Genomic DNA, 17,122 nt, shown 5'->3' with positions numbered 1-17,122 from the left:
AAGGTCCTGAATGTCCTTCATCCTTGTTCTAATTAAAAGTCACTGTGCTCCCTTGTGCTTGGGCAGACAATTCACATGACCTCCCAGTTCATTTGGCAGCACTCGGGAGAAATCTGTTCTTGCAATCAGACTAAATGATGTGTTACTCTACACTTAATCTCCACCATCCATCAAAATCCAGGGGCCTTGGCCTCAGCCCCTCGACAAGAGGCCCACAGTACCTGGGTAGGATTTCATCCAGGGAATGAATGCAAAGCCCCTAATTCTCCATCCATCTCAGCCCTCTGTAAACAGTTAAAGACTGTAGCCAACAGTGAAGAACTGCCAACCCAAATGAAAGCAGTGAGTCAGCAAAATAAAGACAGATGGCAATGGATTAACTGTAGCATAGGCGGCAAGAAGCAGAACCTCCTTAGTTCTGACCAGATTTCCTCCCCTCGGTTTCAGGCAACTTAGTGCTCACACAGAGCCTGTATGCTAGGAGTAGAAGAGAGCATTTGCTTCAGATAAGGTGTGGGTAGCCAAGCAATCTAAGGGAACACTGCTTCAATCCATTGTCTCTGGGTGTTCCAGACATGAGGAGAGAGAGAGAGGCCGGGATAGATAGGAATACACTGATCATGCTTTCCTCCAAGCTGTTACAACTCCCTTGTCACAGGGCTATTTCTTTAGATGGCCTTATTTTTAAATATTCTGCTTCGTTGTCCCTTAACCACATTTATTGGAACACATAGTCGTTTGTGGAAACACCATCATTGTAACCATAATTTGCTCTGTTCTTGCCAATCAGTATACTCAAACTCGAAGTTTGGTAAAAGGTTGAAATTATGTCTAAAAATAATTTTTGTGATTGTATGTGAATTTCTTTTATCCATGTTTATGATGATGAATTCCTAGCACTGTACTTCCTAGAATATAGGAGGTGCACAGTAAATATTTCTAGAATGAGAGAATGGATGAATGAAAGCCCTTACAGAAAACATGGTCTGAACACCTAAACAAGACAGGACTTCTACTGAAGCGAGATCTTTTGTGAATAGACAAATGACTTTGTCCATTTAATCACGGAATCAGTTGATCAACAAGCATTTTCTAGCACTCCCCCTAGGTACCTACACAGTGTGTCTACCTATCACCCTGGCTACATCAACATTTGCTGAAGACTTTCTTCAAAAGTCTATCATCTTAAATTGACTTATGTTTTCATTTCCCATATTCCTAAAATCTTTGATACCTCAGGTTTCTTGGAAAAACTCCCAACAAATAATAACTGCTATTTTGTGATGGGTAGTCCTTAGAGAAGTGAAAAATTCTTAAGAATGATTACAGACAATTCTTGGATATGGACAGGAATGGAGATAGGAATAAATACTTTATCTCAGTAGGAAAGAAATAAACATTAGAGCATGGTAGAGTTGAGGGTAGAGAATAAAAGAGTACCCACTTTACACCTACCTAGTATACCACTTCCCACAACTTCCCAGTCTGTCCAGAATTAGAGTTGGGACTTATCCAACCTAACTTTACCTAAGTTTACCCTAACCTCATTTTTTAAAAAACACAATTCATTGAAGTGAAATTTCGCATAAAATTAACCATTTTAAACTGAACAATTCAGTGACATTTAGTACACTCACATATATTGTATAACCATCACCTCTACCAAGTCCCAAAACATTTTTGTCACTCCAAAGTAAAACCCTTTACCCATGAAGCAGACGTTCCCCATTTCTTCCCTTCATCCGGCCTCTGTCAACCACCAACCTATATCTTGTCTCTCTGGATTTCCCTATTCTGAATATTTTATATAAATGGGACCATACAGCACAAATGTGGCCTTTGTGGCTGGCATCTTTTTTTTTTTTTTTTTTTTTTTGTATTTTTCTGAAGCTGGAAACGGGGAGAGACAGTCAGACTCCCGCATGCGCCTGGCCGGGATCCACCCGGCACGCCCACCAGGGGGCGATGCTCTGCCCCTCTGGGCTCTGCCCCTCTGGGGCGTCGCTCTGTTGCGACCAGAGCCACTCTAGCGCCTGGGGCAGAGGCCAAGGAGCTATCCCCAGCACCCGGGCCATTTTTGCCCCAATGGAGCCTTGGCTAAGGAAGGGGAAGAGAGAGACAGAGAGGAAGGGGGGGGGGGTGGAGAAGCAAATGGGCGCTTCTCCTATGTGCCCTGGCCGGGAATCGAACCCGGGTCCCCTGCACGCCAGGCCGACGCTCTACCGCTGAGCCAACTGGCCAGGGCCTACTGGCATCTTTTACTTAGCATACAATGTGTTTTCAGAGTTCATCCAAGTTTTAGCTTGTTTAAATGTTTTGCTCCTTTTTATGGGTGAATAACATTCCATTGTATGGATATGTCACACTTTTTTGTGACAGAGAGAGATAGAGAGAGACAGAGAGAGACAGAGACAGAGAGAGGGACAGATAAGGACAGACAGGAAGGGAGAGATGAGAAGCATCAATTCTTTGTTGCAGCACCTTAGTTGTTCATTGATTGCTTTCTCACATGTGCCTTGACTGGGGGCCTGCAGCAGAGCAAGTGACCCCTTGCTCAAGCCAGTGTCCTTGGGCTCAAGCTGGTGAGCCTTGCTCAAACCAGATGAGCCTGTGCTCAAGCTGGCAACCTCAGGGTTTTGAACCTGGGTCCTTCACATCCCAGTCCAACCCTCTATCCACTGTACCACTGCTTTGTCAGGCAATATTGTCACACTTTTTAGATTAATTCATCCATTGGTGGACTTTGGGCTGTTTTCACCTTTTGGCTATTGTAAGTAGTACTGCTATGAAAATATACTAGTTTCAATCCTTGTTTTCAATTCTTTTGAGTATATAGCTAGGAGTGGAATTGTGGGGTCACATGGTAATTCTACGTTTGACTGAATTGTTTTCCTACACTATTATTTTAAATATCTTTAAGGAGGCATAAACACAACAATAAAGGTGACCAATTCAAAGTCACTAGCATCTGTGAAGCTGACCGAGGTATCCCTACATTTTTGTCCCAGGCCTCTGTGGGCTGCCTCAGGATTCTGGAGTATTGGCACTGGAGTTGACATCTAACCCTATTTCCTTCCATCCTTCCCTCTCTCTTTCTTTCCTGTTTTCATTTGTATAACACATATTGAATGCTTACCATATTTTAAGTAATATGCTAGGTACTGGGGATATGGAGATAAATGAGATGCAATTCCTGTCTTTGAGGTCACTGCAAATGCTTAGGATATGGTGTACGTTCAAGTCAAGGTGTCAGGTATAGTAACCAGGAGTTATAAATGTGGACATGGTGTCCCACCTAGACACCAACTATAATCTCCTCAGGGGCAGTAACTGTGTGCCTGGGACACATTTTGTGTAAGCAAAGCAACTTCAGAAACTTCTGCAGTAGGCTGCCTGATGACAGGAACCCATTGCCTTTCCCCAGCACCCTGGGGTCCACATGGGCCATCACTCTTTCCTTAGTTCTCTCTTATGTAGGTGGCACAGAGTAGATATACTTCTGGTCCTACTTTCTCTGACCTCACTTCAATTTCAGAATAAGCCCTCTTTGTAAAGTGTTTTTATATTTATAGTTTCATGATGATCACTTCTTCAAACAGGGGCCCAGATTATGCAAGGAAGTGACACCATCTTTTCCAGGGATTAAATTCAAGTAAGCAGGAAAACCCTTTGTCACCAATTTGATTTTTGTCTGTAGAAATAGTCTTCTGACTGTAGCTTAGGGTGGAGGTGGGGGCTGAGAAGTGGGCAGAAGCCTCCCCTGATGCTCATGGTGTTCTGTAATTTTGGTATCCTTCTCTTTCAGTTCAGCCTGTGTTCTGCTTTCCTTGGACTTGATCGCTAACCACAGAAGTTTCCAGAAGAGAACCTAGGGAAGCAATGCATAGATGTTGCCAATTTTATAAACTACTATTTCAGTTCATATTCTCAAAACACCTCCTGGATACAAGTAATAAAAATCTCCATGGTCAATGACAAATAAAAGGAGAGAATTAAGGGAAAAGACAAAGATAGAGGGAAAAGTATTTCAGATTAGATTGAAAACAAGAGAAGTGTAACTGTGGGATGAAGTTTCCCCCACCTTCACTGCAGAGAAGGAAAGGGCCTTTGTGTAGGAAAACTGCTTTCAAATGTAAAAGCTCTGTGGTAGTCTGTAGACCCTTTAACTCCAGTTAGTCTCAGCTCCTTTATGGCTAACTCTTGACCTCATCTCCTTTGGAGTTGAACCTTCTAGATCTATGCTAGAGTGCAGGGCTGAAAGCCGAGTGAGGAAGGCTTCTTTTCCAAGTGATAACTGCTGTAATTAAACATTTCAAGGGTTTTGATTCTTTTAAAAATCAAGAAAGAAGTCTATCAAGAGTAATTTTTTTCTTTTTCTTTTTAAGACCCTAAACATCAAGCAACAGATTTGGTGGGAGCTCCTTTGTTAAATCTGCTGGCCAGCTTATGGGATACTACCTCCAATAAAATTTCTATTTTATTCCTACCAGAGATACCAAGTACTATGTTAGGTATTTAGCAGTACAATAATGAACCAGACACGGTCCCTGCCCTCAAGGAATTTATAGTCTAACAGGAGAGAGACACAAGCAGACAGCTAATTATAACATAGAATGATGAGTGCTGGAAATTTCTGGGGAGGACAGAAGATGAACATTTAAATCATGCTGGAGGGTTAGGGAAGGCTTCCTGAAAGACATGATGCATAAACTGAAGAATGAGTAGGAGTTAGCTGAGTGAAAGGAAAGGAGGAAAGAATATTCCAGACGGATGGGCTTTGCAGGAATAAAGCTTGCAAATGGAGATTAAAGCAAAAATTTATAAAATACACAGTCTCAAAAAATGGGAAGTTGATCCATACAAGCAAAAGGTTGATATTTGGAAACACCATTAAAGAGGGTTAGCAAGTTAGGAAGTTTGCTAAACAAAACGGGACAAAAATGATTAGGAGTAAAAAGAGATAGAGAAATAGGCAGAGAGAAAGAGAGAGGAGAGAGAACTACATTTAGAATATATTAAATACTGTGTAGAAAAATATTAAATATTCTTAGTAATTGTGTAAGTCTTGGTATAGACATAAAGTTGTAAATAACTGTTATTTTGTATTACTATTTATAGTAATGCATTTTGAACCTAGATGAAATAGACACCTTCTTAAGAGAAAATAAATTACCAAAATTAGATTGGGAAGAAGGTGAAAATCTGACCACACCACTACACTAGAGATGAAATTGAAATAGAATCAAAGATGCATACACCTCACCCCTCTTAAAACATACATAAAGGTTTCAAAGGTAGATTGTACAAAGCTTTTAAGGAACATATAATCCCCTTATTAAATAAACTGCTTCAGAGCATTGTGAAAGATGAAAAACTTCCAACTTAAAAAAAAGGCTTCCAACTTATTTTCCCAAACTATTATTACACCAATACAAAATTGCATGAGAACATAAAAACAAAAACAAAAAAAAAAATAAAGAAGCCTTAAATAAATTATTAGCAAATCAAATCTTGTGCTTTTTAAAATAATAATATAGCATAAACACATAGCATTTAATCTCAGAAAAGCAAGGTTGGTTCACCATTAGAAACTATATCAATGTAAATCATTACCTGTGTATATTAAAGGAGAAAACCCATATGATCATTTTAATAGATGCAGCAAAAATATTTGACAAACATAGTGCCTATTTGCCCTAGGAAAGTTCAAAGGAAACTAGAAATAAAATAAAACACATTTGTTAAATAGTATCACCCAGAAATCTACAGAAAATTGCGTACTTAAGAGGTAGCAAGCACAAGAAAGTGGTTAAAACACAGTAGTGAGGTGTTTGCTGGGAAGGGGGCACGTGGAGGAACAGTTAGGTAAAGGCATAAATGATTATGAATGAAGACTTGACTTTGGGGGTTGAACACACACTACATTGTACAGAGATGTGTTGTAGAACTGGGCATCTGAAAACTGTATAATTATGTTAACTAGTGTCACCCCAATAAATTCAATAAAAAGAAGTTAAAAAGAAAACAGTCTCTGAAGCTAGATAGAGGAGATTTGAACCTTTATTCAGCCATTTGCTAGTTTTGTGACCTGGGGCAAGTTACTTACGTTTTCAGTGTTTCAGTTTTCTCACCTGTAAAATAGAAATAATATCTATGTCATAACATTGTAGAAATAGTAAGTAATTTATAAAGTGTGCATAGTAGTGGTTGGCACATAGATAGACACACTACATAAGGGTTTGCTAACGACCTTTGAAAAATTAGATGTTTCTCTTGAAGTCAGGACCAAGACAGGGATGTCTAGTACTACTTGTATCAAGATGTAGAAGTTGCTGGCTTTCTCATACTTTCTCTGAATGGCACCATCATTTTCCAAGCCACCTAGACTCTAAATTTTGGAATCCTTTTGGGATCTCCAAACAGTGGATACACCTCAGTCCTTCTCCTAGTCACTGAGTATACCACAAACCAATGTTAGTCTAAAACTACGGTCCTCAGGTCATTCTCTTGTTTGAAAGTCTTGGTGGCTTCTCACTTCTTATCATATCCAATCTAAACTCCCCTGCTTAGTGATCAAGGCCTTTTACACCCAACCTAACAAAGTTTTTTTTTTTCCTGCAACCCTCTGCTTTGTAATACCAGTATCCTTAACATCCTCATACATCTTCTTTCCTTTTAATTCAGTGCCTTTGTTTTATTCTGTACCTTATAATATCCTGTCTTTCACTCTAAGTGTCTCCAAATCTTCTCCCATTTTCCAATGATCAGCTTAAATAGTGCTTTAGTGGTACCACTTATTGAACACATAACTATGTGCCAGGTATTATGTTCATTTAATCTTCTAAGCAACCTTATGTGATAAATATTTATTAATTTTTGCTTCATTTTATGGATTGAGTATAGCAATTTGATCAAGGTTCACATTGCTAGTAACGGTGGATCTGGAATTTAAAGCCATGTTTACTGCCCAAACCCAGACTGTGCTCCCAACCTTTCTGTTGTGATGATCTAGGATGCCTCCCTGGATGCATCAATCTTCAGTGACCTTCTCTTCATTGTTCTGGCTGCTAGGCATTATTGTCTAATGTGTACAAGTTTAGCTCAGAGCAATACTGAAGGTTCCTGGAGGTCAGGGCCCACATCTCATACTTCTCTGTGTCTCACAGAGCTGGGACCACAAAAGGCCCTTGATTAATTGGTACAGTTGATCAATTATAGCTAAATATACAGAAATTTGGCCTTAGCATCCAGCCTTGAAGAAATTAGGCTCGAGTAGCTTGAGGATTATACAGCTCTCCTCATTCAAAAGCCTGGGTTTTAGCTCCAGGAAGGGAAGGGAGAGGTAGAATTTTTTTTTCAAAATCAACCTCCTTCCATCCCACCCTGTCACCCCTAATGATCAGGTTTCTCTTTGCCTAGGTTGTATCAGTGTTGCATGATGAATCTTCTCTTTACAGAGGATGAGACCAACTCAGATTCTGTCAGCATGTGAAAATGAAGCCAAATGCATCAACTTACAATTGTGCAAAGTCTGAATCTTGAGTATCTCCCAGAAGTGAGCCAGTGGAAAATTAATAGTTGTCCTACCTACCTCATAGGGTCATGGTGAGAATCAAATGAGATAATGGGTATGAGCATATTTTGGAAAATAACAATGTAAAGCAGCTTTCTTCTTGAGCCTGGAGTGGAGCAATTAGAGCTTGTTGGTGATATCAAGGTCTTGGCCAAGTGAAGGGTGGGGGCTTTTGTGAAATTCTTGGACTCATCATTTCCTAAAGTTTGCAAGACTTGCTTTCCAGCAATTCTTGGGAAAGTTCACTTATCATGAGACTTTTCAGTTATATGGGAATTTATCCTTGACTTCGTTTTTCCTTTTTCTAATTATACTTACTCAGCTTTCCACAATACTCTGGGGGCTTCTGAAAGATTAAGCTAACTTTCCTTCCCTTTGTTGCATCTGAAAGACAGTATTTTGCTGGCAGCTTACATTTAGATATCAAACCTTTTTCTAAGGTCAAAAGCAAGTGATATGAGGAAAGCACACTCTGAGATTGCTATCTTCCATGGATGATCTATAAATGATGGTAGTCATTGGATGTTACTAAATAAATAAATAATGCTTTTCTGCTTCCCCCATAGACACCAAATCTCCCTGAAATTCAAGCACTGGAAAGACTGAAGAGAATTTAGAAGCCCATGCTGGAATAAAGTTAGAGGTAAAAGAAGAGACTTTTGTAAGAGAGAAAGTTTGGGTTCAAAACATTCTGATTCTTAAAGTGAAAGACTCCAGGGAGAGTGAGCTCAGCTTGGACAGAGAAGAGGAGAAAATGCCGACTGTGCAGGAACCTTGGCCAAAGGGCCCTGGATCAAGAATAGACTGGGTTTGCAGAGGTAGCCAAAGGTATTCTGACCAAGGAATTGAGCAATATTTATCACCTAAGTTTATCTAGACTGGAAAGAGTTTGGCTTTGAAACTGTTTTATGAGTTGGGCATGCATTCATCTCTCTTTACAGTTGGAGCCTTCAGATAGTGAGCCGTCACTCTCAGTAAAATGGGGACAAGGGAGGCTGCTGGTGTCAGAAGTGGGGAAAGAACCTGAGAATCAAAGCTATGGAGAGTATTCCTAGGCCTATGGTGGTAGCCATTTTGTCAGAAAATAGCAGCTCCCAGCTCCTGGGTCACTGATCCTGTCTGTATTTAAACAGTGTGTACCTTGGCAGCTGTCCAAGCAGTTTACCACTGTGCACCGTCCCATGGGCTTCTATGCTACTCGACTTCATTGCCCCATATGTATCACTACTTTTGAGTCGAGAACACTTCCCTGACTAGCTGCTGCATCAAACTGTGACAACATTGTAGTTAGTTGTGTGTGTGTGAGTGTGTGTGTGTGTTTTAGAGGGTTCCTGAGTAGCCTCATATTTTCTGACTGCAGGCTTCAGAGGGTATCAGTGCCTATGAACTTTGCTCAACTGTGACTGCTGGACATAGAGAGATGAGACTAGGCCCCTGCTGGTTCTGTTCCACACTCCCCATTACGATAGGCAGTGAAGCAAATAATTTGGGCAATTGCCCGACCTTAATGGGAGGGAATGGGCTCCTCTCTTGCCTGAAAGAAACATCCAAATAAGTGCTTACTGTTTTAGTTTTCTTGGAAAAATAATTTATCTGGCAGGCAAAAGAGGGTGAATTTGCCTTAAGAAAGGGATTGGGTCATATTTATAACTCCTGTAGCCCCCTCTATGTATTTCCATGACTGAAAAGCTTGCGATCAGTGGAAGAGCAATGAACCATCTGCAAGGAAAAGTTTTAAATTTTCACTCAAAGAAAACAATGGTGTGTTAAGAAAAATAAAGGCACGTTATTGGGCAGATCTTTGGGGATAATCTAGCAATCCACTGAAATCCAGAGAATTTTGAAGGAAAATGCAAAATATAAAACAGGTCTGACTGCTCTGTGTTCTGATTTTAAGGGAATCCCACCTTCTTGGAACGCTGTCCTTTAGGAAAACATCTTTTTGTATTTAAAAGACCTTTTTTAGTCTCCCAGAGTCATGTGTGGAAGAGTAAAATATGCCTGTGAGGGATCTCATTTTAAACCAGATCAAGTGATGATAACAGCTCTCTTCAGTGAAGATTAATATCCATGGGACGGGCCGGAAGGATCTTTGGGATCAGCAGGAATAGGATGCCTAAGTGACAAGAGGAAATGGAATAAAAAGGGAAACGAATAGGTACCAAGACTAGGCTAGTTTAGGATACCCTAGATAAAAGGAGTCTTATAGACCATCAACATCAGTGTCTTTCCAAAAAACCCCACAGTTTTTAAACATTGGTTATTTTTGTTCAAATCGGGACCCCATTATGCATAAAATGAATACAAGTGGGGCTACTCTGCTTAAAGTGGGGGTAAGAGCCCTGGGGATCTCTGATTACTGAGCATCTCTGAGTTACAGCTAAGAAAAAGTGAGGTAGCATGATACTCAGCTAGATAGGCAGAACAGATGTTCAACATGAATTAGGGGAGTTGGTTTGTTAAATACAGTCATTATTAAAAATTAAATTATATAAACTTACAATTATATTATATTAAAATCAACAAAAATTCAATACTCATCGCTTCACTATTATCTATGCTCATGATTTGAGTCTATTGTATCTGTGTGGTGGAGATACTCTACAATGATATTCTGCTGCTTATCTCTTCCTAATTCCTTGGTCAGTTATGTCATGCTGGGAACTTGAAATTGGCTACGCTAGGAGTATTTACACCATGGAGATCATCAAATTCTTAAGTCAGCACCCTTCCCCCCAGCAACTGGGAGAGCCAATTGATAAACATTTCTAGGCACACCACTGACTACACTGTAAGTCTTCACTTCTTGGGATCTCGGGAAACTATATTTTCAGGAGCCTCAGCCATGAGTAATACAGCTTAGAACTCAGGAAAGGAAGAGGAAATGCAGCTGAGTGACCATTACCATAAAACACATAGACTTTACTTTCTGGAAGAGACAAGTCACTGCATGGCCTCAGCCTAGGCAAATATGCGTTCAATAATGGGGCAGATGAGAAACAACAGCATGAATTGAAAGCTGACATTGGGAGGTCCTGGCATCACAATCTTGAGCCTTACATGCACTCCAAGGGCAAAAAACCCAACTTATTCCTAAGACCCACAAAGACCTCACTGCATCACAGCCCAGCATAGCTCAGGAAGTGGTAGTGTTGATTCTTATGACCCCTCCCCCCAAATGGGCTAACTTATAAGCAATACAAGGTCCATAAGAAGGCTCCAGGTCAGTGGAGTTCACCAGTGTCCACAGCACTTGGCACAGTGCTTTGTGTATAGAAAACCCTTAAATAATTATTTATTGAAAGAACAAAACCAATTTTCATAAGCAAAGTCTTTGCCCATTTCTTCATTATTTCCAGAAAAGGTAATTCAGGATCTTTTTGTTTCAGAAAGCATTTGAGTATGAATACATTTTGAAAAGCTGTCTATCCTAAACTGAGTTCTAAAAGTATTGATATTTGAAGGGATTAAGTGTTCATTATTAGATAAATCATTGGTGTAAAGCCTCCAATGCCCCAATAGTGACTTATAAACAGGCAATTACTTTATCAAGATGGTGAACATACTGTGAGTAGCACAGACCCTCCCATTATTGTTTCGACTGCCAATATGTTTGCCATTCTCTTCTCTCTTCTATGACGGCTCCCTTCACTTTCCAGTCTTTCGTCCTCCTCCTCTTTGCCCCCCTTTGTTCCTCTGTCCTTCTTATGACCTCAACCTGCCAGTCATCACCTAAATGCCCATCATGCAAAGTCTTGCTTGAGGCCCTTGTGGGCTACAGATTGCTCCCGCAATACCCAAGACATAGCAGAATTTGAACAAAGGACATTGCAAGAGTCTTGAGGCCTGCTCCCTCCGCTGTGACAACTGTGAGTGTCCCCTGCCACTGCAGTCTGAGTGTCTGTCACTGAATAATGAGGCATGTAGAAGTCTCTGAGTTAGCAAGCCTGCAGAAAACAGTCATGGTAACAACAATGTTAGGAATTTGGGAATTGTGGTGACAACTTCCAAATGTCACAATCATTAGGGCCAGTGTGTGCCTGTGAGGTCACATATGAAAATCTCAGCCCAGGCCCCTCATGCACTTGCTGACTTACCTCCCCCTGCATCCCACCCTCATTCCCAAAGGTTCTACCAGTATCTCAGGGGCCATGTTGGCAGGCCCTGGACCCACCTTGCTCTACCACCTACCTGCCCTCCAGGCTTACACCAAAGACCGAACGCAGATATACCCAGTTTTCTCTATTTGGTTTTTTACTTTAAGTGAAAAGCTGATCTTATAAGAGTGGGGATCCTGTCTCTACCTCCATGACATTTTGATTTAGAAAATACAGGGGACTTCATTGTTTCACGCTGAAATGTGAACATTTCAGGCGATGTGACAAGCAGTGGGGTCCTCTGGCATTTTGGGCCGCTCAGATGACATATAGAACTCGTTGTCTACTCTATCTACTGCTAATTCTGAGGTTGATTTCGATGTAAAGCTGGGTTTTCCAGGACTTATTTGGGGTCAGTGCATGGCTTCATGGGTCTTTGAGCACTCAAGGCCCCACAGAACTCTGAATTTTGTCTCATGATTGTTCTTGAAACATTGTAACTGGGACTCTTAAGACTGTTTCTAAGAAGAGTTCAACTTCACAAATCTTAAAATAGTTATTTCTCGAAGAAAAGTATTTCTTCAAGTCCATATCAGGATTGATAATAGGATAGCTGTGTCCCAAGGTTTGTAAACTGTGCAGGATTTAGCTGGGGAAAAAAAAGAAAAGGAATCTAGTCCCTTCTTGTTAATTGTGTCAATGCTTTCATTTTTCAAGCAATTTCAGTTCAATCCCAGATCTGGCTTCTAGAGTCACATTTTCCCAATCAAATCCTTCCCATTTGCAGAGATAAGCCTTATGTCTGAGTGTGGGATTTGAATTTGCCCAGGTGCTGGCAGTTAGGGAGGGTTTTCATATTCAAAGCTGCACATGCTTTGGAAATGTGACCCTCATGATTGCAACAGGAGGCAATCATCTTTGATGGGGAGGGTGCTGGGAGCAGAAGCTCATATGGGAGTTTGTGGGCTCTGTCCTTGGACCTCAGCATTTCTCTGGCATCTTGCCTTATCTCTGTCTATTCTCATGCCTTTAACTAGCACCATTAGTGGAACTTCCATTTCTTAGAGCAGTCCTGTCACTGGATCCCCGCCCTGCTTCTCCAACTGTTTATGGCTGCATTTCCCAAGCTTGGGAAGTTGTTGGAAAAATACCCAAGTGATTCTTACGCAGGCAAGTTCAGGAAGCCTAGGCAATTTCACCCAAATGCCCACCTATCACCCCAAGCACAATATGATTAAATCCTTATACTCATTCTAAAAGCAACTTATCCTAAAAACTGTGCTGAAAGAATAAGGCAGATCTACATGTGGTCATATGAAATAATCTCCAAGAAAGTGTATAAAGTGGTAAAAAAAAAAAAAAAAAAAAAAAGGCAAGCTGCCAACATAACTGTGGAAGCTTGCTTACCTGGCCTCTGTGGAGCTAACTCTCAGGATTAAAGGGGGCTCTGTATTGCCTCCATAAGACATGCTGCTGCTGGATGCACTGGCACACTCTGCCTAAAGGTTCAAGTGCTTCTGCTTTTTTTTTTTTTTTTTTTTTTTAATTCTGAAGCTGGAAACGGGGAGAGACAGTCAGACAGACTCCCACATGCGCCGGACCGGGATCCACCCGGCACGCCCACCAGGGGCGACACTCTGCCCACCAGGGGGCGATGCTCTGCTTCTCCGGGGCGTCGCTCTGCCGCGACCAGAGCCACTCTAGCGCCTGGGGCAGAGGCCAAGGAGCCATCCCCAGCGCCCGGGGCCATCCTTGCTCCAATGGAGCCTTGGCTGCGGGAGGGGAAGAGAGAGACAGAGAGGAAGAAGGGGTGGGTGGAGAAGCAAATGGGCGCTTCCCCTATGTGCCCTGGCCGGGAATCAAACCCGGGTCCCCTGCACACCAGGCCGATGCTCATTAGTTCCACTAATGGTGCTAGTTAAAGGCATGAGAATAGACAGAGATAAGGCAAGATGCCAGAGAAATGCTGAGGTCCAAGGACAGAGCCCACAAACTCCCATATGAGCTTCTGCTCCCAGCACCCTCCCCATCAAAGATGATTGCCTCCTGTTGCAATCATGAGGGTCACATTTCCAAAGCATGTGCAGCTTTGAATATGAAAACCCTGAGCCAACCAGCCAGGGCCGTGCTTCTGCTTTAACTGGGTTTTAATCAACGGACCAATTACTCCTCCAGTTGTACAGAGAAGAGAAAGCCTGTTGTAGTTAAAAAAAAATGTATAGCCTGAACCCATCTATTTTTTAAAAAGATCTACAATACAGATATAGGCTTGTAAATGCACATCCAATTTCAGGAAATTTGAACAATAATTGCTTCTGGGAAAGAAGTACTGTGTCTGGGGCAGAAAGGTTCACTATATACTTTTACTGTGTTCAGGAATGACTTTTACCAAATTTTTATTTTGAAAATTTTCAAACATACAAAATAGATTGAAAAAGTAGCACAATGAACACATCTATATTCATCAATATTCCACAATTAACATTTTGACATTTGCTGTTTATGTATCTATATATATCTATGTTTATAAATCAATCACTCTATCTAACTACCTATTCTTTGTTGAAACACTTGAACATAAATTATAGGCATCACGACATACTACCCTAAATTCTTCAGATGACTTTCCTAAGATAAGAAATTCTCCCTTCTCACTACAAACCATAATCCCACCTAAGAAAATAATCTAATATTATCTAATTTCCAGTCCATATTCAAATTGTCCCAATATCTTTCACATATCTTTTAGAGTATTTTTAAAATAAAAAAATACAAAATAAAGACTTGTCCAAAATAAAGATTGTGTGTAAAAAGACATTTACCATGTCTCTTTAGAGTTGTTTAATCTAAAATGGATCATGCTCTTGATTATTTTGTGTATAATATGAAATTTTGAAGAGTTCAGGTCAGTTGTACTGTAGAATCATTCATATTCTGAATTTGTCAGTTTCCTTGTGGTATACATTTTTTTCAAATAAAAGATTTAATACCAGTAATAATAAAGTAAATCTGGCCCTGTTTCATATGAACAGCAACTTTCCAATTAGTTCATCTTCCCAATTATCTCCAGCAGTGGTATTACCCAGTCTTCTGGTCCTCAGAGATGATTCTTTAATCCACTTCCCTTGCATTCTCCATATTCAGCCAGTTCTCAAGTATTTCAATGTGCCCTTTGACATGCCTTATGTTTCTCTGCCTTCTCTAGTCCCACTATGCTCCTCCCTTAGGCTAGGACTTCAATGTCGCACCCTAAATTGCTGCAATTGCTCCTTTTTTTTTCTCCCTCTCTCCCTTCCTTCCTTTCTTCCTTCCTTCCTTCCTTCCTTCCTTCCTTCCTTCCTTCCTTCCTTCCTTCCTTCCTTCTTTCTTTCTTTTTTTAAAAAGATTTTTATGTATTCATTTTAGAGGGAGGGAGAGAGAGAAAGAGAGAGAAAAGAGGCAGAAGAGCATAAAGCATCAACTCTCATATGGGCCTTGACCAGGCAAGCTCAGGGTTTCAAACCAGTGACCTCAGCATTTCAGGTCGATGCTTGATTCACTGTGCCACCACAGGTCAGGCTGATATTGCTTCTTAAATGACCTCTCTAGTATTAAAGTCATCCCTTAAACATCTGTTACCCCATGAATATAGAAGAAACACTGATTTTGTCTAGTCACTCCTCTCTGAAAAACTATCAATGGCTCTCTATTTCCTACTTTTAGCAAAAGCCCATCATTCATCAGTCACAGCCAGCTTTGAACACAGCCTTCAGCATCAGATACAGTTCTCTGTTTAAATCCCATTAACTGTCAATTACTTGCTGGGTGGTCTTGGAGAAGTCACTAGGTTTACCTGGCCTTCCATTTTATTATCTGTAAAATAGAAATAACTATTGTGCCTGCCTCCCAGGTTTGTACAACACACGCCTCCGGAGATCACACTTCTAAAGGTCTCTCCAAAACTCATGCTTTCTATGAGTCTCAGCTCAAGCCCTGCATCCTCCTGGAAGAGTTCTGATCCACAGCTGCCCTCCCTCACTGAATTTCCATAGCACTGTGATCTACAGGGAATAACTTAGAAGATGTTAGTTGCTATGGAGTACATGTTTGTTTCATCCCCTCACCAAATTCATAAATTAAAACATAATCTCCAATGTTTACATTTTCATCTTATCTGCTAGTTTGGATGGCTAGGGCCCCACGAGGGCAGGAACAGCTCTGTTTCTCCTAGAGCTTCCAGAGCTAGCGCTACACTGAGCATTCAGCAGCTGAGAGCTTATCACTTGACTAAATGTGGAAAGTTGCTTTGTTGATCTTTAGTCTTTCTTTAACTCTGAGAAAATACGACTCTGAGAATCTCTGCCTTGATGAGATAGGAAGGACCAAGGGCTGTGACTATCAAACAAATAAACATAATGAATGCTCTTATTTATATAGTGCTTATTATGTACCCACCACTTTGAATATTTATATTCTATTTTATTCCAACTTTACAGATAAAAAAATATAGAGGCTCTGAGAGAGTAAGTGTCTTACCCAGGGTCACCTAGCTATTAACTGCTGAATCTAGAATTGGAACTCAAATCTGCCTAAATACAGAGCCAATATTCTTTCCCTGTTGTCTTGGTAGTGACAGTGAATACTGTGTTATTTGGAAGAGAACAAGTTATTAGAGCTGCTGTGATTAGGACCAAATTTATTGCAGTACTTTTCTTTATAAACCAGAATGTCCACCAGTCCACCTGTCTCCCCTTATAAACAAGGACCATAGACAGGTTTCTCTGTGGCCATGGGAGAGAATGAGGCAGAGCAGCCCACACTGAGAAAGAAGTTAGGGTCCTTGTCTCTTTTTCAAAGGAACATAACCTGATAAGAAATTAAGTAGAAAAAGAAAGAAAGAATGAATGATAAGATGGCAAATAAATGGGGAAAAATAGGGTACTAGCTTAGGAAATATGTTCAAGGGAAACCCACATAATATCCTAAAAAGAAAAAAAAATCCACCATCTGTGCAATTGGGGAGTGGTGTGTTTATATGTGTACATGATATTGGTTTTATATGTATGTTTGAGTATATGTGTATATGATATTGATTTTATATGTATATATGTGTGTATTTATCCAATCTCTGGATTTAAATAAAGACCAGACCAAATTCTGAGTCAAACTGCCTTCTTCTCAGCAGCCACTTCATCACCCCTGTGTCACATTTCCCAGTTGGAGGGCAGTAATTTCATGGCCAGATTTGGACCCATTTGGGAAACACCAGAGCCTTCCTGAATTGTCACATTCCATGCTGGCCACCAAAGGCATAAGATGACCTAAGTGGAGCCTTCACACAAGCCATATGCATAGAGCCATAAAACCCTAAGGGAATGTGGCAACAGAGGCAGAGTTGCTGTGCCCGCCAAATTTCCAAGGGGAAGAAGGAAGTTACTGCATCTGTATTTGTCACCAGCATTGGAAAAATGTA

The 17,122-nt window shown here is 40.7% G+C and overlaps 1 protein-coding gene across 1 annotated transcript in view; it reads left to right on the top strand.

The window, feature by feature from the left end:
* The window catches only part of HPRT1 (hypoxanthine phosphoribosyltransferase 1), a 197,184-nt gene extending 188,979 nt beyond the window's left edge, over positions 1 to 8,205 (top strand). The window contains exon 9 of the mRNA XM_066248636.1: positions 8,140 to 8,205. Coding sequence (XP_066104733.1) covers positions 8,140 to 8,190 — 51 coding nt within the window. The 3' untranslated portion in view covers positions 8,191 to 8,205. The remainder of the gene's footprint in view (positions 1 to 8,139) is intronic.
* The last annotated feature ends 8,917 nt before the right edge of the window (positions 8,206 to 17,122 follow it).

This window comes from Saccopteryx bilineata, chromosome X (assembly GCF_036850765.1).
Source record: "Saccopteryx bilineata isolate mSacBil1 chromosome X, mSacBil1_pri_phased_curated, whole genome shotgun sequence".
In the NCBI taxonomy this organism is placed as follows: Eukaryota; Metazoa; Chordata; class Mammalia; order Chiroptera; family Emballonuridae; genus Saccopteryx; species Saccopteryx bilineata.
The sequence above is the reverse complement of the archived record's forward strand: the minus strand, read 5'-3'. Positions and strand labels throughout refer to the sequence as shown.